The sequence below is a fragment of the Vanessa cardui genome, chromosome 16 (assembly GCF_905220365.1).
Source record: "Vanessa cardui chromosome 16, ilVanCard2.1, whole genome shotgun sequence".
Lineage (NCBI taxonomy): Eukaryota > Metazoa > Arthropoda > Insecta > Lepidoptera > Nymphalidae > Vanessa > Vanessa cardui.
In genome coordinates this window covers 25,633-46,634 of record NC_061138.1, presented here as the reverse complement: position 1 = coordinate 46,634, position 21,002 = coordinate 25,633, and the positions used below count along the sequence as shown (strand labels likewise).

At 48.3% G+C, this 21,002-nt stretch overlaps 1 protein-coding gene across 2 annotated transcripts; it reads right to left on the bottom strand.

Moving 5' to 3' along the window:
• Positions 1 to 298: 298 nt before the first annotated feature.
• Positions 299 to 21,002, bottom strand: LOC124536275 (fatty acid synthase-like). 2 transcript variants are annotated; one of them, XM_047112786.1, is made up of 23 exons: positions 20,764 to 21,002; positions 15,306 to 15,508; positions 9,995 to 10,761; positions 9,550 to 9,780; positions 9,032 to 9,349; positions 8,640 to 8,949; positions 8,366 to 8,559; positions 8,051 to 8,279; positions 7,425 to 7,906; positions 6,376 to 7,323; positions 5,672 to 6,289; positions 5,384 to 5,593; positions 5,119 to 5,252; positions 4,425 to 4,845; positions 4,160 to 4,347; positions 3,946 to 4,088; positions 3,744 to 3,864; positions 3,468 to 3,667; positions 2,679 to 3,086; positions 2,276 to 2,598; positions 1,954 to 2,184; positions 1,445 to 1,609; positions 299 to 1,371 (listed from the first exon to the last, which is right to left on the bottom strand). In XM_047112786.1, the coding sequence occupies exons 2-23, from the start codon at positions 15,469 to 15,471 to the stop codon at positions 1,015 to 1,017; spliced, it is 7,164 nt and encodes a 2,387-aa protein (XP_046968742.1). In that variant the 5' UTR covers positions 15,472 to 15,508; positions 20,764 to 21,002; the 3' UTR covers positions 299 to 1,014. The 2 variants fall into 2 exon arrangements, with proteins under 2 accessions (XP_046968742.1, XP_046968743.1); XM_047112787.1 differs by lacking the exon at positions 20,764 to 21,002 and adding an exon at positions 15,597 to 16,121.

Sequence of the window (21,002 nt, the reverse complement as noted above, 5' to 3'; positions counted from 1 at the left end):
GTCGCGTGTCTACTCTACGCAGCACAGTTACAGTGGTAGTCGGTACCGACAGATTAACACGATAGCCGCTTAATTAATTTCTATTTCCTACTTTGACAAACCGTAAAGACAAAGTTTGGTCGTGCAATTACGAGTAAATTACCTAAGTAAATCATAGAAAATTATGCCTTCCTCAATAAAATAAGTATATCATTCAATTCAGTACTGGTTCGTATACAACAACTGGACATTGTGTTCTATTTTAGTCTTAGATTTTTATAAGTAGAGTAGCACCGATAAGGAGGTAAATAAAACAAGATTTCAAAAATAATGCATTTTTAATCACAGAGCACTTGCGCTAGTTCTGCAATAAATAAATTACCACAACAACCACACACAGGAACTAACTACTTACACCTACTTATTACATACTAAGTGCGCCAAGCGCGCGCGCTCCAGCGACGCGACGGCGACGCGACGGCAGCGCGACGGCGGCGCGACGTCGCGTCGCCGGAGCGGGCGCGCCGCGTCGGAATGTATCGTATCACAAGCGGCGAGCCAAGCTCTACTGTGTAGTAATTTAATCTATAATTACAAATTCTACTAATTACCCCGCATAGTTAAATAGAGAGGCCATTGCACTTAAATTAATATTAAATATATAAATATCCATTGTCATACCCAACGGAAGGACGTCACTCTCACGACCATCGCTTTTTCGATTGAGATTTTAAAAATATGCTCTTTTACTTACAGAAGCTTGACACTTCCACGAAATATAATTTCTTATATCTACGTACTATGTTTAAGTTTTCGAGAGGTCGTGCAGATATATGTTTCGATACATAAACTTATGTACTCCATACGGTACGTATATAAAAACAAGCCACGACCGAGTCGACAGATCATATTTACATTTACGTAGAGAAAAATATTCCAAAATCGGTTTCCGTCAAGACGCATGTAACGCATTCTACGATTCAATCACTCCACCGAGAGACGGTCGCCACGTTCGCACGGCCACGGGCGCGACCACTAGTGCTTGGCGAGCATCCCGGACAGGTGGTCGGCGATGGCGGCGGCCGCGGCGCCGGCCAGGATGGAGCGGTGGTTGCCGGGCAACCGGTGCGTGGCCAGCGGGCCGGAGCACACGGCGCTCAGCCCGTAGTCCTCGTCGAGCGCCACGTAGTTGTCGCTGGCCGTGAAGAGTGTGACGGGCGCGCCCAGCTTGCCGGCCGGCCGGTAGGCGTCTCCCACCACCAGCTTGCGGTAGAAGGCGGCGGCGGCGGCTGCCAGGGCGTCCACGTCGTGTGTGGTGGCGCCCGACACGAGCGCGGTTGTGCGTTTCACGCGCTCCTCCCAGCTGCCGAGCCGTTCCAATTCCGACGACACCTGCCGACCGATGTGTTACATCTCGAATTCTGGATTCGACTCTTTTATGACGGTGCAGCAGGCGAACACCAACCTTGACGGCGTCGACGTCCTTGAACAGTTGCACGAAGTAAGCCAGAGCGTCGGCCTCGTCGGTCTGCGCAGTTCGCGTCACCCGCTTCTTCTTTCCCCGCGTCGTGTGCGTGGCGACGTAGGCCGGGGAGCCGTCGACCAGGACCAAGCGCGTCTCACAACCCGCCTGTGATTTTCATCGATTAGTTTAATTATTATTACATTATTCCGTTATATAGTATAAACTCCTAATACTACGGACGGCCACATGATGGTAAATCCTAAACAATCAATAACGCGCCGCTGTACTTGGCCTAGCGCCTGGCTCACGCATTCTTTAAACCAGAAAACAACGATTCTCATATTTAGCTACTCGGTTGTAGGTAGAATATCTAAATGCATAGTAGCCTACCCTAAAGAGTTGTCGCAGAGCCCTAGAGCCAAGTATAGTCGATATATTATTTTAAATATTTAATCGATTTAACATTTTAGCAAACCCACACATATCCTTTTTGGTTAATCGGCACCGACCTGTTCGAGCTGCAGTGCCATCTCGAAGGCGACCCCGGCGCCGAACGAGTACCCGAGCAGCGTGTACGGCGGCTGCGGCTGCAGCGCGCGCATGTGCGTGACGTAGAAGCGCGCCAGCGCCGCCATGTCGGTGAGCGGCGCCGCGCCCGTGCACTGCAGCCCGTACACGGGCCCGCGCACGCCCGCCGCCAGCCCGCGCAGCGAGTCCACCACCCCCTCGATCGGGTGCACCTGCGACATTGCGATCGCAAATTACTCGATATATTCATTCGATGCATCAAAATATAGTTTCTGTAGTCTCGTTGGAACCGGAAATGCTCACCATGAATACGGGTGGGGCGTCGTCGGAGGTCGAGGCGCTCGGCAGTTTGACGACGACCTGCTTGGGTACGAGCTCCCCTTGCGCAGCGAACTGCACCAGCTCCGTGGCGGCCGGCTCCGCCGCGGCCGCTACGGCCACTGCGCCCTCGCCCTCGCCTCCAAGGGCGCGCAGTTTAGCGAACGTGAGCCCTCTGATCTCCTGCACGCCCAGCACGACGTCGTATCCTCGCTCCAGCGTCTGCTTTATTTCAGCACCCATCAACGAGTCCATACCGAGTTCCGCAAGGTTAGCAGAGTCCGACACTTTGCTGGGATCCTTGATGCCTGTAGATCGAGTGAAAGGAGTGAGCGACGACTCAGTATTTCGATCGAGCACGTATGCACGGCGAGTACGACTCACGCACCGAGGATGTTGGCGACGGCGTGCAGGAGGTCCTGCTGCGGCGCGGCGGCGGCTCGGCGCTTGTCGGCCAGCACCATGGACGCGGCCACCGCGTGTGGGCGCGCCAGCAGCGCCCCGAGCGCCTCCATGCAGGACGAGATGCGCTGCGGGACGGTCCCGCCCACCACCGCCTCGTCGCCGCCCATGGTCTCGACGATCAGGCCCACCTCGCCTATGGCACCCCACTGCACGGCCAGGCCGGGCAGTCCGTCGGCTTGACGCTGCTCCACGATTCGTTCCATAGCGGAGTTTGCGAGACCGTAATTGCTCTGCCCAGGGTTACCGCGCCCGCAAGATACCGACGAGAATACGACAAAGTAGTCGAGGTCTGGAGTCAACTCACGCGTTGCCGCGTCCAAGGCCTTCGTTCCTATGAAATACAAAGGGCAACATTTGTAAAACGACACAGGCACAAATCGGAGAACTGTTTTTTTTTAATTCATCAACGTATTTAGTAATAAACATTTATTGAGCAAATTACACTACTTTCACACACCATAAAAAACGAAACATAACAAAATATCACTTATTCTAAAATACATCAAACAAAAAAAGTATAATAATAACTAAAACTAGAACAGAACAAGTTTTGAGAGTAAAAAATTAATAATTAAAATAATATTAAACTATAAATAGTGTGCAGCAGTGTAATTTAGCCAAAAGGAGATCCACTCAGTGAAAAATAGAAACACAATATTTGTCGATTTAATGTCTACGAGATGAGAGAATGAGACGGGAATGTAGTAGTCACCGTCGATCTTGGGCCGGGCGACGGCTCGGAAGTCGTCGGGCGTGAGGTTCTCGAGGAAGGCGTCGCGCAGCACGGCGGCCAGGTTGAACACGCCGCCCACGGGCGCCAGCGCCGCCGCCTCGCGCAGCAGCGCGCGCGCGCCGCTCGCCGTCGTGGCGTCCGCCGTCGACACGGCCACCTTCACGCCCTTCTCGCGCCATCTGCGGCGGATCGCTGCCGGTGAGTATGCGAGGTCTCACGACGTCGGGGACTCGGAGGGGTTTTCGCTGGGCGTACCTGCGGATGCACCACGACTGGTATCCGGTGCGTACTCCACTGCGCGAGTTGAAGACGAGTGCGGTGGCACCGCGCATCACCAGCCACTGCCCTAGTTCCAGACCGAAACCGCCGAGGCCGCCTGAACCAAGAAAATTAGTAACGTGATTATCTGTGGTTGGCTGCAACGCGAACGCGTGCGACGAACGTGTAGGATACCCACCGACGAGCACGTAGCTGCGCGCGGGGTGCAGGTAGGTGCGCGGGATGGCGGACACCAGCTTGTTCGCCGGGCGCGCCCCGCTCGCCTCCTCCTCGCGCACGCGCAGAAGTACTTTGCCGATGTGTTTGCCCGTCGCCATGTATCTGCGGCAAGAGGCGCCCCGTATACGACTCGTCCTCGAGCGGCGTTGCGATTGCATCGACGCGGCACTCACCTGAAGGCCTGCTCGAGCTGCTGGTCGGTGTAAACAGTGGAAGGCAGAGGTCGGACGGCCCCGTTCGCGATACCCTCCGTCACGCAACGCATGACCGCCTGTTTCTCTTCGTTCTCCGACACTGCGTCGAACAGTGCGTCCAATAGGATTCCGTGGAAGGTCGTATTCTTGAGGAAGATCGCCATGCCCTGTCGTCGACAATAGGATACATTAGAATGACATCTCAGTCCAGCCGTCGCCGTCGAGAGGGATAGCGACCGCTCACCAGCGCCGTGTTGTTGGACAGGTCGAGCTTGCCGATCTCGAGGAAGCGGCCGCCGTTGGCCAGGCAGCGCACGGAGGCCAGCAGCTTGTCGCCGGCCAGCGAGTTGAGCACGAGGTCGACGCCGCGGCCGCGCGTGCGGCGCTGCACGAGCTGCTCGAACGACGTGTCGCGCGAGTTGCCGATGTTCTCGTCGGGCAGCGCGGGGAAGCGCGAGCGCAGGAAGGCGCGCTTGTCGGGCGTGCCCACCGTGGTGTACACGGTGCAGCCGGCGTGCAGCGCGATGGCGATGGCGGCCTGCCCCACGCCGCCCGTGCCCGCGTGCACCAGCACGGCCTCGCCGCGCCGCATGCGCCCGCGCACGCACAGCGCGTAGTACGCCGTCGCGTACGCCACCGGCACCGTGGCCGCCTCCTCCAGCGACCTGCGCGCGGGACACTTTATCATTCCTCCATCGGGGACATGATTTTTATATGAGGTATTATTCAATATTTGTATGTGATTTCATTTTATTTCGGTTTCCAAGGTTTTACTTGTTTCGATATTCATATGGGAAGCTTTATAATTAGTTAATATGTCTTTTTTTTATTTCCGTTGTTTTTCTTTTTTTTTTAAATGTTTTTTTTTTTTTACTTTTTCTCTTTTTATTTTGTCTCGTGTCCTATTTCTTTCTTTCTTAACAAATCTGTATGCTCACCAAGCTGCCGGAACTTCCCACAGGAAGCCTCGATCGGCCATGACCGTAGTCGCGAGACCTTTCGCCGCGACCATACCCATGACTCGCTTTCCATCTGTCGACCGACCGCTGAACTCCAGACCCAGAATACACTCCTAAAAATTGTGAACGCTTAGTAACACAAAAGAATAATTATAACTAAAACCTGGCCAATAGTTTTATAAGAACCATCCAGTTCGGACGTGTCGATGAGCCGTATCGTTCGAAGCGGTAGGGGGGGGCTCACCTGTCCGGCGAGGTCGCCCGGCAAGGCGTCGGGCGGCAGCTTGCCGGTGGCCAGCATGATGTCTCGGAAGTTGAGCGGCGCGTAGTACACGCGGCACAGCTCGGAGCGCGCCGGCGTGGGCCGCGCATGCGCGAAGCGCAGGTCGCTCTCTATCCAGCGCAGCGACGACAGGTCTCCGCGCGTCAGCGTGTTGACGTAGGCGTGCTCCACCTGCGGAGCGGCCGCGTCAGTACTCCCTCAGAGCTCGCTCGGAATGCTGCCGATCAATCGATCGGGCGCTGTTCCTACCTGCAGTTGAGCGTCCGTCGTGTCCGCTAGCGGCAGATGTCTGTAGGATCCCCAGACGCCGGCGCGCAACACGTTGACTGCGATGTCCTTGCGCACCTGCGCCGCGTAGGTCGGCGCGTCGGGAGCGAAAGGTTCTTTCGCGTTGGGGAGGAAGAAGACGCGCAACGAGCGGCCGCCGGCCTCTCCGCGCAGACACGTGGCCAGACCCAGCACGCCGGCGCTGGCCGAGCGGGACACCGCGTACACGCGCAGCGGCTCGCTCTCCGCGCGCTGCATGGCCTCACGGAGGGTCTCCACCCACGCGTACTTGCCGTCCTCGCCGATCTCCACCACGACGCGCTCCTTGGGAAGCGCGGGCAGGCGCCGCAGCAGCACGTACTCGCAGTTGGCAGCGACTTGACGCGACACTACGCCGAGCCCGGCCTCTTCGATCGTCTTGGCGGCTCCTCTCTCGTCGAGAGCGCCGTGTGGCTCCTCCAGCAGGATCAAGCCGGCCTCGCCGAGCGCGGCGGCGAGGTTGGAGAGCACCGCCGCGCCGTGCCGGCTCAGGACGTCTGCCGCTATAACGAGGTGGCAGTCGGCGTCCGGCGGTCCGGCGCGAGCGTCCTTAGTGGTCACCTGAAACCGTTACACGAAAGTGTCAATATTTTATGAGTATGACTTCGCTATCAGCGCACGAATATAATTAATAGTCGCTCATGTACCTTGATGCCATGGGGCTGCATGGGCGCCGCGTAGGGGGCGGTCTGCGCTCCGGCCGCCAGCGAGGTCTCCACGCGCACCTGCGGCTCGCCCTCCAGCACGGCCAGCGCCAGCGGCGCCAGCAGCGCCTCGGGCGCGCGCTCCAGCGCCGCCTCGGCCACCTTGAGGCGCAGCGCGCCCACGTTCTCCAGCACGAGCTGCAGGCTCACGGTGAGCGCGTCGCGCTTGGAGCGCGACGTGTCCTCCGTGCCCACCGTGGCGTTGTCGTACGGCAGGAACACGTACTTCTCTATCTTGGGCGCGGCCTGCGCGTTGGCGCGGCGCGGCGCCAGGCTGGTCTTCACGCCGCGGAACTCGACTCCGCCGGCGGAGATGGTGTCGATGTCGCGACGCATGCGCACCGGAATGCTCCCGTCGGTGGCGGCGGCGACGGCGGCCGCCTGCGCGGCCGGGTCGATCACGGCGCGTTGGAGTCGCGTGGGAAGGTAGAGCTCCCGCGTGTCGACGCCGATGATGCCGAACTGCAGCATGGTGTCCATGAAGGAGATCCAGTTGTCGTCCCAGGCAAGCGTGCCGGCGGTGCCGCGCGGGTCGGAGGTGCGGATGCCTCGGAATATGCCGCCATAGTTGTAGCCGCGCAGACGCAGCTCCTTGTAGATGTCGTCGGTGACGAGCGGCAGCAGGTCGGGCTCGGCGCGCGCGGGCTCGCCGGCGTCGGGCAGGCGCTCGGCGGCCGGCTCCTCGGCCACGCGCACGAAGCCCGTCACGGCCACGCCGCCGCCCTCGCACACCTCGAACTCGCCCGTGCCCTCCAGCACGTTGATGAGGAAGCGGACGGGCGCGTCCCGGGACATGATCGTGGCGCGCTTGAACTGAACGTTTTCGAGTATCACCGGGGTTTCTTCGACTTTTTTGTTATGTAGTTTCGCCATAGTTCTCCAAACCAAAGTCTGTAATAGAAAAACGGACGAAACCATGTAAAACGATTACATATTGTCTCCCACTTCCTGTACAAAGCGATAGGCGTAGCAGCGAGATCTATAGAGGTTACCAGGTATCCCGTGGCAGGGAAGAGAACCCTGCCGTCGATGTTGTGGCCCGCGATGAAGGAGTCGTCGTTCTTGGAGAGGTCGTACTCGATGACGTTCTCGCCGGAGCGCGCGGCGCCGTAGTGCGCCACGCTCCACTCCACCGAGTGGTCCCAGCGCACGCGCGACGCCAGCGCCGGCGTGCCGCGCGACACGGGCCACGCCACGGGCGGGTAGAGCGCGCCGGGCCGCGGCTGCGCGCCCGCGGCGTACAGGCGGCCCAGCGCGGCCAGCAGGTGCGCCAGCGCGTCGGGCGCGTCGCGGCGCACGAGCGGCACGTGCGCGGCGGCGGGCGCGGGCCGCGCGCGCTTGAGCACGGCCTGCAGCAGCGCGTGCGGCGCCACCTCCACCAGCACGGCGCGCTCGGGCACTTCGCGCACGGCCTCGGCGAAGCGCACCGGCGACAGCAGGTTGTTCACGTGGTACGCGGCGTCGCTCAGTTTGGCTGAAATGCGATCGCACTGATGACTCATTCGCTACTCATACACTAACGACAGTGAAGGTATACACAGAGTCTTTTCTTGGTCAGATCCTAGTGTTGGGTGATGTTTATTTTAGTTACGCCTCGGGTATGCACAAGCAGTCTAACCTATCTCTGAATTCCATTGGTCCTTGGGCAGCGACGAGGACAGCCAGCGCGAGGTGCGCGGCTTGGGGTTGGGGATGACGCGCTCCAGGCTGCGGCGCAGCTGCGGCGCCGCGGCCGCGATGTACTTGCTGTGGAACGCCACGCCCGAGCTGTTGACGCGCCGCGCGAACACGCCCTCGGCCGCCAGCGTCGCCACGAACTTCTCGATCGACTCCACGGGCCCCGAAATCTGTCCGACCACCGGAGTTTTGCATCAATGTCGAACGATCAGTCAGCGTCGGGTCGTGGACTGCGAACCGGCTAGCGAGGCCTTACCGTGACACTGTCGGCCGCGTTGTGGCAAGCCGGTACGATGTCGGGGGGGCAGCGCTCTACGCACTGCTCCCAGGAGAGTCCGACCGCCGCCATGGCGCCCGGAGCCAATTTCGCGTCCACTATGCTGCGACCTCGCCAGAATGCAGCGAGCACGGCTTGCTCCGCCGTCAGGGTTTCGTCGGCATACGCGCAACCTGGCGCAAATCACTCTTTTAGTATAAGATTTCGATTTGAATCCGTCTGAAAAGAGCGATCGCTCGGGGGGGTCGCTCACCTATTTCGCCGACGGAATGTCCGACGATGCCGTCCGGTCGGATGCCGACGGCGCGCAGCACGTCGACGAGCGCGACCTGCACGGCGGCGATGGACACGAAGGACGTGACGACGTTGTCGAAGGCGGCGTCGGGCGCCTCGGACAGCACGTGCAGCAGGTCGATGCCGTGCGGCTTGAGCGCCGCGGCCGAGCGCTGCACGCTGCTCGCGAACACCGGCAGGCGCAGCAGCGTGCGCGCCATGCCGGCCCACTGCGACCCCATGCCCGAGAACACGAACCAGATCGGGCGCGGCTCGCCGCTCTCGATCTCCTGCGCGACGCAAGGGCGGCGTTAGTGGCGAGTGGCGAGTGGCGACCGCTGAGCCGGGCCGGGCGGCCGAGGCGCTGCTCACCGAGATCTCCTCCGTGGGCGTGTCGGCGAGCAGGCGGAAGCCGCGGTGCGCGTGTCCGGGCACGTTGTGCGCGTGCACGGCGTCCAGCAGCGCGTGCAGCTCGGCGTCGCGCGGGTGCTCGGCGGCCAGCGCCAGCAGCTCGCGCACGGCCTCCTCGGTGCGGCCCGAGGCCAGCACGAGGCGCGGCGCGGCGTAGCTGGCGGGCGCGGGCCGGCCGGCGCGCTCGGACTCCAGGATGATGTGCGCGTTGGCGCCGCCGAAGCCGAACGAGTTCACGGCCACGAGCCCGCCCTCGAAGGGCGTGTTGCGGTCCACGACCTGTCGGGAAGAATTTCGGTTATTGTTAATATCGGCCTTTTGGGTAGCGACAAACAATAATACGAGTCCAATAAAGATTTTCACCTTTTAACTCCAAACGAATGAGTAGTAGCGTGAGGAGTTAGCAATATTTTATAAACCGACACATCTGGATGTGTAGTAAGTAAGTACGACTACGACTAATTCAGAGATCTGTTTACCTTAATGCGGCCGTCGCTGAGCGCCGGGATGTCGGCGTTGGGCTCCTTGTAATGCAGGTTGGCCGGAATACTACTGCGCTCCATGGCAACGATCACTTTGGCAATGGAACACAGACCGGAGGCGGGTTCGGAGTGGCCCATGTTAGACTTAACCGAGCCCAGCAGTAAGGGGCCTTTGCGGTCCTTGCAGAATAACTCCGCTATCGCATTGACTTCTTGCGGGTCGCCCACCTGAAAGCACGATCATTCACAAGTTACATATAGTACTGCCTCGCAAATCATCAATATATCTGGAATTAATTCCGAATAAACCCCGAATAGCCAAGATCGAGATTCACATTGATTAATAAAAAAATACAATACATAATTAATCTAATCAAATATCTAGTGAAAAATGTATTATTTACAACTTTCAGAAGTTTTGTTTGTACAGAGGCAGCCGTACCTTGGTGCCGGTTCCGTGGGCTTCGACGTAGACCACGTCCTGCGGGCGCAGGCCGGCCTCGGCGAAGGTCTCGGTGGCGAGCTGGCGCTGCATGTCGCCCGAGGGGAAGGTGATGCCCTGCACCTTGCTGCCGTCCGTGTTCATGCGCGCGCCGCGCACGGTGGCGTACACGCGGCGGGCGGCGCCGCGGCGCTGCAGCAGCACGGCCACGGCCGCCTCCGAGCGCACGTAGCCGCGCCCGCTGGCGTCGAAGGCGGCGCAGCGCCCCTCCGGCGACAGCATGCTCAGGCGGTGGAAGTTGAGCGAGTTGGCCGGCTTGAGGCACAGGTTGGTGCCGGCCACCACGGCGGCGTCGCACTGGCCGGCGCGCATGGCGCTCACGGCCTGCGCCAGCGCGAACATCGAGCTCGAGCAGGCGGTGTCGATGGCGTACGAGGGGCCCTTCAGGTCGAACGTGTACGATATGCGGTTGGGGAACATGGCGCGGCAGCAGCCGGTCAGCGCGTAGCCGTTGATCTTGTCCGGGTCGGCCGTCCACAGCTCCTCGGTCTCCGAGTTGGACACGCCGACGTAGACGCCGGTGCGCGAGCCGCGCAGCTCGCACGGGTTGAGGCCCGCGTCGACGATGACTTCGTGCGTCAGCTCCAGCAGCAGCCGCAGCTGCGGGTCCATCAGGTGTGCTTGTTTCGCGTGCACGCCGAAAAACGTGGCATCGAAGTGAGCGAGGTCCTTGAGTTTGCCATTGCGCTCCGGTAAACCGTGTAAGCCTGTAGAATAATCCGAACAATCATGAATGTAAAAGAACGACATTACAAACGGTAACTCTTCATGTATTGATATTGCTGTGTTTTGTATTTGTTGATTGCATATCGCAATGGATGTGAAAAATATTTCACAAATTGATTGAATATATAATTATTTAAAGTTATATGGTGCACATAACATCGTAGCATAAAGGCATTTTTTTTTCAAATATTCTCTTTCGTCTATATCACTGACAACAAATTATTATTATGACGTCAAATATTTTAACAAAGTAATAATTTAAAGTCAGTTCACAGGTTAAATTAGTAGTTTAAATGTTATATTATATGCAACAGTTTTTTATAAAAAGTTTTTTAATTAAAGTGACGCAATTGAAATTGACGGAATATATGTATATTTCAATACAAACGTATTTCATTTTCCGTTTTTAATTTCATGCTTTGCGACACAGCCAGTGGCGGCCTAGGGCGGCAGATTTAGAGGGGCGGTAAAGTTAGCCCAAATTTGTTATTATCTTACAGAAAAAAAAAACGTATCATATCATATCACCTAGTTTATAATCATACTAATAACGGAAAAAGGCCGATGTAATGATAGAACACAAATCATTAAGTTGCAATTTCAGAATAAATGTAATTTATACGATTGGAAACTAAACTTACGTATCGAATTTTAAAAGTCAGTAGGGGGCAAAAATTGGATAGCCTATTAGCCTACTGGCGGCAAATTTTTAAATCCGCCACACGCCGCCGCGCACAACGCACGTCAAACAGATTTCATGTCGGTACAGGTTGCCGTCACTTGTCGATGCGTGCAGACTGAAGAAGCTAACATGTGTTCACTAGACGATTGAAGAATACTGAACTTCTAAATTTCAAATAAATCGTTCAATAACAATTGCGACTGATGTATGAATCATCGCTCGTTTGGTCCGCACTCAGCCGTTTCCAAGCACCTAGCTCATTCCTTCATTCACAATAACTTCGAATACATTCACCTTCATCAAAAATAAGATGAGTCCAGCCATCCGGCTTACATACGTGAGCGCTTTCAAGACTTTGAAAAAGGTTCTATTTCGCCCTCCAGCCTCTGTTACTTAATTAAATAGTAACCACCGATAAGTCTTGCTTAGAGTAAATAAGTTTAATACTTGTCACGGATAGTCTTTAAGGATAGCTGAGCGAGATACACTTGCGAATATACTTAACGCAATACACCTTTGGAACTAGAGCAAGGCCGATACTCAAAAAGGCAAAAACACTAAACAAACAATGTTTTACTTCGATCATTATGTTTCTGCGCTAACGAATCCAGTCCAGGAAAATAATACAGATGAGCTTTAGAAACCCCACCTTCTATTTGAATGTTCCCTTTTCGCTGGCTCTTTAACAATTTCTAAAATTTCTTCTGTATTATCTTGTGATCTTGTTGTCATTATCAGTATTATCATTAATTCTCAAAAATCTATAACTCAAAGACGACATTTGTGATACCTCGCATAGTCTCGCTATAATCATAACACTACATAATCTCTCTCTATATACAGCGAACACTTCGATGTATGAAACACGTTAACGGAAGGCGGAAGAGACTTACAATTGACGTTACACGTAAATTTAATTGTTTGCTGTTAATTTGTTGTTTTCGTCTAAACAACGCACAAAAAACCTAAGGGACATATGAATAATAAAACAATTATCACAATGCTCCCAAAAGATTCACACGGAAGATACTTGGCGGATTTGAAGCACAATTGCGCCGTCGTAGTTATAAACAATGAGACAACCTAAAGATACGATTCAATGGGACATTTGTTGAATATCTCATAGAGCGCCAAATAACACATGGCATGCTCCCGTTACATACATAACGTACATCTACTGAGAGGTAGACTAGCTCAATCGTAGAGAACATCAAAGGAATTCACACAGATATTCTGCTACCAATGAGGACATTAGCCGTTATAAATCTCGCTACAGATGCAACATTGCATTTTAATAAATAATAAATAAATAAATAAATATGAGACAACATCACATACATTACTCTGATCCCAATGTAAGTAGCTGAAGCACTTGTGTTATGGAAATCAGAAGTAACGACGCGACGGTACCACAAACACCCAGACCCAAGACAACATAGAAAACTAATGGTATACTACATCGACTCGGCCGGGAATCGAACCCGGGACCTCAGAGTGACCCATGAAAACCGGTGTACACACCACTCGACCATGGAGGTCGTCATTAATACTACACAATGAAATTAAGAAAATTATGTGCATATTGAACAACGCCACGAGAAGCTCGACTAACTGGACTACGACCCGCGTTTTAGTTCTTCATTCAGCATCTATTCAAAGGACTAATATAAAAATTATAATACGTCACGCTTGTTCATAAGTAGTTTTTTGTAAGAACGTACTACGTTTTTTAAGATTACATATATTTTAGTTATGCAAAACAAATAATTGTTCTACTACGTGTGAATAGATTTTATCTGACGGAATATTTTTACTATGTTTTATTTATTATATACCTAATCGTTTTTTAAAACGAAAAAAATATAATTGTAACTATTGCCTCGTATAAGTGTGTTCGCACTGTTCGCTAAATTTTTTAAATAATTGAAATTCTGAGGTCAATTGGCTTGTTTTTGTAAAGTTTCTACTTGCTATGCGATAACTACACGGCTCCTGTAAATTATTTTAAAGTATTAAAAAGGTTAAATTACCATTGTTAACACAAATTAACATTTTTTGCATACGAAGTCGATTTTTTTAGTTCAGTACTTAATTAATATCAGAATGTTCTAATAATGCTTATTATTGTTTCGTGCTAATGTAAGCTGTTGCGCCGTGTAGGTGACGCCGCTAAGTGCAGACGATTATGTCAAGTGCAATGCAGGCGGGGAGGATCAATACCTCTATATGAAAAAATAAACAAATGCGTTCCGATCGCGAGTATCGAAGTAAGTCGTATGAGAAATTACTTAGTCTCCAACGCGAAAACGAGATAGCTGAGTCTTCTTATACATATGTATATGTACACTTCAAAAAAATACTACGATTTCATATTGCTGTTAAATTTGCTGTTATTACTGAGCTGATCAATGTGCAGCTTATATTGTCCTTTTATGAATACATATCAGTGTGTTATTTATCAGAAACGATTTAAAAAATTAATGAAAAGATAGTTTTTACTTTTTCGCAATGCCTCATGCGTTCTAAACACGACGACCGTTTGAACCCTTCGTACCTACGGTAAATTAGAATCGGATTGATTGCGTAACATGGGCCGGAGCTGAGCGCGCGCAGAATGGCGTAAATAACACTTTTCCTGCAGTATTCCCAGCGCAAGAGATCATTTGTTTTGCTCTTCGTATCTTTCAAAGATGACTCAATCCGAAGTATCCTCATATTTACTATTGTTTTTTTTCCTCGCGGTTTAAGGAAAACAATTTAAGGATAGTTCGATGGATAAATAGATCTGGAATTACATTCGACGCGCTCCTATTTATTTACGTATACTTCGAGTTCGCGGTTAAGAGTTTTATTTGTGACATAATTAGACGGTAATTCCAGTGTAAACATTGATTTAATTTTTTAGGTAATCCAACTTTCCTGTTATAGATCAGCTAGCAGTCCAAATGGAATAACGCCCTTACTGATATTACTAATGAGGGAAATGAACTCTAACTGCTTTTGTTCCATCTGATATACAAAATATATCTTTATGTAATTTAAAAACAGAGGTTGAGCCCGAGAAAAGGACATTGTTTGGCTTGTTTTTTACTATTAATCCCTCGAGGAGATAAAATGATGGGTAAAGGTTTGTGTGTAAGTCTATAACATAGAAGTCGTCAATGATCAAACGAGTATGGCACAAAAATTATAAAAAAATATTAAATTTTTTTTTTGGAAATTCCATTCACAATAGCAGTGGTAATTACGAAAAGGGATGACGCATGGTATGCGCTGTTGCCGTTTGTTTTTGAAGATAGAAAAATGGAATATAATATTTTGACTGTTGACAAATCACAACAGGAATTTCGAGATTTGAATTACTCATAATATTGATTATATATTCCTAGGTTTAGAAAAAGGAAATGACTGTAGTTTATTCTTAATTAAATTAAATATTTAAATATTTTATACCACCCTAGTTACTGCCAGAGGTCAGTCTATGAAAGAGTTTGTAATACTACCTTTTATCTAGCTAAAAAGATCTGTTTGGTCTAATAACTAGCTAAAAAAAAATTCGGAAGTTTTTCAGTACTTTTCGTTTGCAATACTATAATAAAATGTAAATATGTAAGGCTTAGTTCCATAAATATAGAATATTACCAATTAACGAACAATGACGAAAATAAATTGAATAAGAGAAGCCCTTATTATGCTGAGAACATTGGCTCGCGCTCACAATCCGTCGGCTGAATTACACTACAATACACATCGCGACGATCCGAGCAGCTGCGGCCATACGACGACTCGAATACGAAGTGAACAACCGCCACATTGAGATCATGCATTTAAAGAAATACACACCGGGAGTCCAACGTCGGTCGTCAGCGGTGACCAGGTCGACCCCATCAAAAAGCTGCTGTGCGAACTCCTCGATGTTGTTGGACTCGGGAAGGCGCCCCGATAACCCGGTCAACACGATGTCGTCCGACTCCCCTGCTCGACTTCCGTTCATCACCGCACCCGGCATCTTCACCTTCTGATGTGATATTCACCGCGCTAATAATCTGTAAACAAACAAACACTTAGGTTCAAGAACTGGTCGAAATTAATTACTTAAATCTACGCGAAGACTGCAGGTCGTCGTCCTCTCACCGTGGTTTGGAAGCCGTATGTTTAGCCGAGGAAGCTATCGGTACTCAATAGTCTTACGAAAACGCGCGGCAGCGAGCGGGCAGCGAGCGGGGCAGCGAGCGGTCGTCGAGCCGCACGCAAGGAAGTGCACGCGTAAAGTGAAGCTGCGGCGGCGCGGCGTACGGTTAAAAGGGCGCGATAGTGGGGTCGCGACCCGGCTTACGTTTCCATGAGACCCTGACTGTCTTATCATCTCGCAAGGACGACGAAGGTCGATGATTCTTCTTTGGCGAACTCGTCCTCCGCCAAACTTCTACTAGCTAAGCGGGAGAAGAGATTACGTATTCTTAAATTTGAGGTAAGCGACGTCCGATTCGACCTTCATACGATATCTCCGACGTCAATCAGACTCTTGACCTCTCAGTTGCCGACGCATTTCATAACATCGAGGTCTGCCAATCGCAGCCAACGTACTGGGATCGCGGGTACGATATCGTCGCCGGGTACTCGCCGACTGCTTCCCGTTACGAGAGCAAAGTGGGGCAGGGACGAGGCACTGCAGGAGCGGCGGCGCTTACAATGGCGCTCTTTGTGCGCCAATTGACGCGGGCCACAGGCTCGTCGCCGGCCCCGCTTGCCTGTTTCTGCGAGAGACGACATCAGGAAATCTCTGTATCTGTTCATCGCTGCATTATTATGATAATTATTTCAGTGTTGCAACTATGATACGGCTTATATAAGTAGTTGATACTCGTTATCTAGATATTAACGCTAGTATAATATTTATCGCATAGATTCTACTTTGTAGTGACTAACACTCTAGAATGTGCGCAGTTGGTTCTATGTTCATGACGTTTTTGCCGAGTCCAATTATTGTATTTAATATGTAAATAGATGTACATCTTCTATATTTCCATTTTTCATCTCAACTTCAATAATTTTAATATAGTTCAATATAATATTGGTAAGTAAGTAAGATTATCTCGATATCTGTTGGCAACGTTTAATGCAAATTAGGCGTGTCATCCGAAGAAACCGAAGTACTAGCAATAGTGACTGTATTGAAAGTCGAATCGACGGGAACGGCGGCGGCGGCCTGCGCTACAATGAGGCAATTATAACGCATGACGTCATAACATCAATGCGTTGTTATTTTTTCATAAACCGGTCCTAACTTACCAGCATAAAAACACTGGGAAGCAAGCAAATTGTTTATGATTTGCTAGTATAAAATTACTTGGGAAAGCATTGTACGTTAATTATATTAGTTAAAAACACTGACGCTTTACGTCATTACATACATTAAGTCTTTTATTCTAAAAAGCCACAAATCTTATTTAGGTTATTCTTCAAGTAGATGGAATAAGAGGACAAATTATTGAAAACAGAAAATAACGCTACCTAATATTATCAGCCAGTATTTTATGGAAAATCCTACGAAGGAAAATCACAAGGAAACCTGTCGATATTTAACGTCTAGTGGAGCTGTTTGCGCAAGAACTTTTTGTGTTTGTATACCGCAACCTTAACACTCGTATGAGCAATGCGTGAGACGGGATTGGGTAAAAATACCAACATATTTTCTGTGTTTTTTTTTCATGTTTCCCTGGAAACGAAAAAAAAAAACACAGCAAATCTGTAAAATAGTAATGACAGAATCGGACCTCGAGAGTCGGAATAAGTTGCATAATTGCAGTGACGCTGACTCCAGCGCGTGTTTGCACTTGGAAAGGTCACCCTTATCAGTGATAGCGAAGATCGCGGGGTCAGAGTCGTACCGCATCACACCTCACCGTCCGTATCTGATGTTGGACTATAGAGTACCTATTTGTAACATTCTACGTCTTATTTTATGACTCTAAAAATCCCAACGATAATAACTTACATTGAAATAAAATATAAATACAATAAATTTACAAAAAAATGAACTATAAAATTAATTATATTAATAAATGGATTCATCAATATTTGCCTTAATTGTAATCATAGATGTTTAGGTTGTACAGACAACGCTCAACATTTTAACCCTGAACGTTATTTTGAAACCGTCTGAAATATCGGATTACAATAAATTATAAATCCACTCCATCACTGACTCGCGCAGTCGCAACTGTCGCACTCTCAGTTCGCCCGACAGATTGCAAGATAATGTTATGTTCGATAAACCGACTGCGAGGAATTGTCTCCATAATCAGACTCGATGCAGGCGCGAAAACGGCTTATTCAAATTGTTGTGTCTGCATATATTGCATATCGCTAATAATCTTTAATTGACCTTTCCGTAAATATGTAACGGATAACGGTATCGTATGAATATTTGGCGCGCTGTTCATGCGCCTGCTTTAGTTACGTTAAGCTCGTTTGGTACTGATACTTGGTAATGTTCGCCATCCATAAAATGAATTTACAAAATATCATCGGAACAAGTGGCACAAAGCATTTCAATTTGCTCGTTATTCTTGATTGAGGCTTCCATTTTTTTCTAAGAAATTAAAAAAGTACTTATGATTATTATTACTTTAATACCCATTATCGACATGGATGACTATTTTTTAAGTATTTGTCTGATACATTACCAATAAGATATTTATTTAATAATAATTTTTGATATAAATCATAACTCTAGCTTAGGATTATAGTAGGTGTATCCCATAGTTCGAATAGATCACAAATTTAACGTCGTATGGTAGAGGTCCAAAAATAATCAACCTTCTAGTCAGATTCCAATAAGAGATCGCTCCGTCGTAACTACTATTGGTATTGGAATTTGTATTCGCTGATCTTCATACAGAATACATCAATATAAATATTGGGAAATATATATAATACAACTGACTGGACCATACGTGCTCCAGTCAGTGGTGGTGGATGATGAAGAAAAGTAACTATTGGGTTTTATGCAAATTAATCTTAATATTTTGATTGCCTATATTTAAGTATAAAAAATTGTAACTTCAAATACTCCCAAGAAAACTTGTACTAATTTTTAATAAAAGTTAAGCGTAAAGGAGTAACGTCTCGTAATAGTCTCGGGGCGAAGGCGGTACTGACAACCCTCATCTAGACACGCAGCAACAAACGCAGCGAATAGATTAAGTAGGAAGCTGGATAACGTTACCGTTTTAGTTTTATTGTTCCATAGAATTGAGCTATTTTTAGTGTCATTAAATTGCCTATACAATTAAATATATTAAAAGATAATAAAGTATATTTAAAAATTATAATTGTAGCCCCGCCATTAACTGACCTGACATTGCATGAAACTGAAATCTCATTAGAATGAATCTAGGCAATAAATTTAATCATTATGAATGGGCGATCCTTAATAGATATCTGTCTACGAGGTATTTTTAGTGACAATATTGAAAGTATGATGCGACGAAGATCATAAAAGAACCGAAATAAATAAAAATGAATTATTAGTGTTTTCTCAATCACTACATAGTATAAAACAAAGTCGCTATCTATGTCCCTTTGTAAGCTTAAATCTTTAAAACTACGCAACGGACTATGATGTGTTTTTAATAGATAGAGCAACTCGAGAGTTTTTGTATAAAATTCATGGACAGTATAGAAACGAAACAAATAAACAAGTAAATAAACAAATTCTGAAGTGTATTTAGTATCAGTATTGCACCCGTGCGAAGCGGGGCGGGTCGCTAGTTCGATCAATTTTAAACTAAGTAGTGCTACTGACAGTAACATACATATATATATATATAAGATACATTAGATGTATAAAAACTTGTAAAGTTAAATGATTTCAATTACTTTTTTTTCTTATAATGCATATTAACTTATACGTTGTTTTAGATGAAACATATTTAAAAAACAAACAAAACGTAAAAGTATTTATTTTCTCCCTTGAAACTCTACAACTCGTACGAGTGTCAGTGAGCGAAACGCCGCGCAGTTGCGCTATTGTATCGCGATAGTACTAACCTGAGGTACCGGTACATTACAAAGACATAAAGCAAACTCTTTCGTTTGTTTACCACATTTACGTAAATAGGTACCTCCTATACATTTTGCACGGACAAGAAACTCTTAAAACTTCTTTGCGTCTCAATGAAAGGCGACGATTCAACTCAGTGGAGTAGAGACGGTGAAATGAATGGAAGTCGATAAAAGCGATAGTCTGTGTCAGCTGGCTAATGACGTCACGCCACCTGATCTACGCGCCGCGAATCATCAAACATTACCACGAGCATATTATTATCTTTCAACCTTTTTTATCATAAATATCGTTACTCTTTCCGGCTGCTTTAACTGCACAAAAGTTAAGTTTATAGAAAGGAAGAATACCTTCAAGGAAAAAAAAATCGACTGTTTTAAATGACATTGTTAGTTGCAGTTAACTAGCTCTACTAGACGCCTGTAGCGAGGGGCGAATCGTGAGTTGTGATAACCAAGCCGGCATCTGTGCCCAGTCAGCTGTTTATGTTTGTAAGTAAATAAATTATAAAGATCGGAACAAGATAGAACAATTCAAAAGTTTACTTTTATTTTCTGTGAGACATTGTAAAACACTCATTTAGGTAACTAATATACCAACAACTTATTAAAATAAAATACTAAACTACAATAGTGTGGACTACATGAGTCAATAGTTTATTATATATCTTATCAAATCAGACGGTTTAAGCATTGACAAGCTTTTATCAAACAATTATTTGGGTTCAAGTGTCTATGCAGCTTGAAAAAAGATTTGACAGACCAAATGCCTGCTTCCTGCCTATCCTTCGTTGTGCTATTGCTGGTGGATTGACTTACTGCTACCTTATGCTATTGAGGAACTCACTTACTCAGAAATCCATCAAAATCGGAGTTAAAGAGAGTTTCGCTCTAGTCTACTCCGTACATTCTTTATTATATTTTATTATAGTCCATATTCATATATTATTTTCTTTTTGCTCCACATTTTCCTTTAAAATCCGCAAATACTTTTAAATTTGTACTCTAGATAGTAATAGAACTGGGTAGTTACAGCAAGACTGAAATACTGATACAGTAATAATTTAAAAGCTTTATGTATTAACTACACTGGAACACGCTTTGATATAATTAATATAAAATTAAAAATAAAACTTCACGTTGGGCTAGAATGACCATATTAATCATATCATATTGGATCGTATTATTAAAATATTTAATGATGAAATATTAAAGAAAAATTGATACTACTTACTCAATAATTACAAAAATGCGAATGCTGACTGCGGTCTTAGACCTCAGCTCTTCAGCAGAAAGAAACAACTAAATGGTACGGGAATTCAAACCACTACCATTAACACTCGTATTAAAAGTAAACAATGTAATAACGAAGCGCTGTAAGGATTCGTACTTATCGACCGGCAGTCGATCTTTTATAATACGAAATCGAAATAGAAATTATCAAACGAAACGTCAAAGCAGCGCGGAACTGCG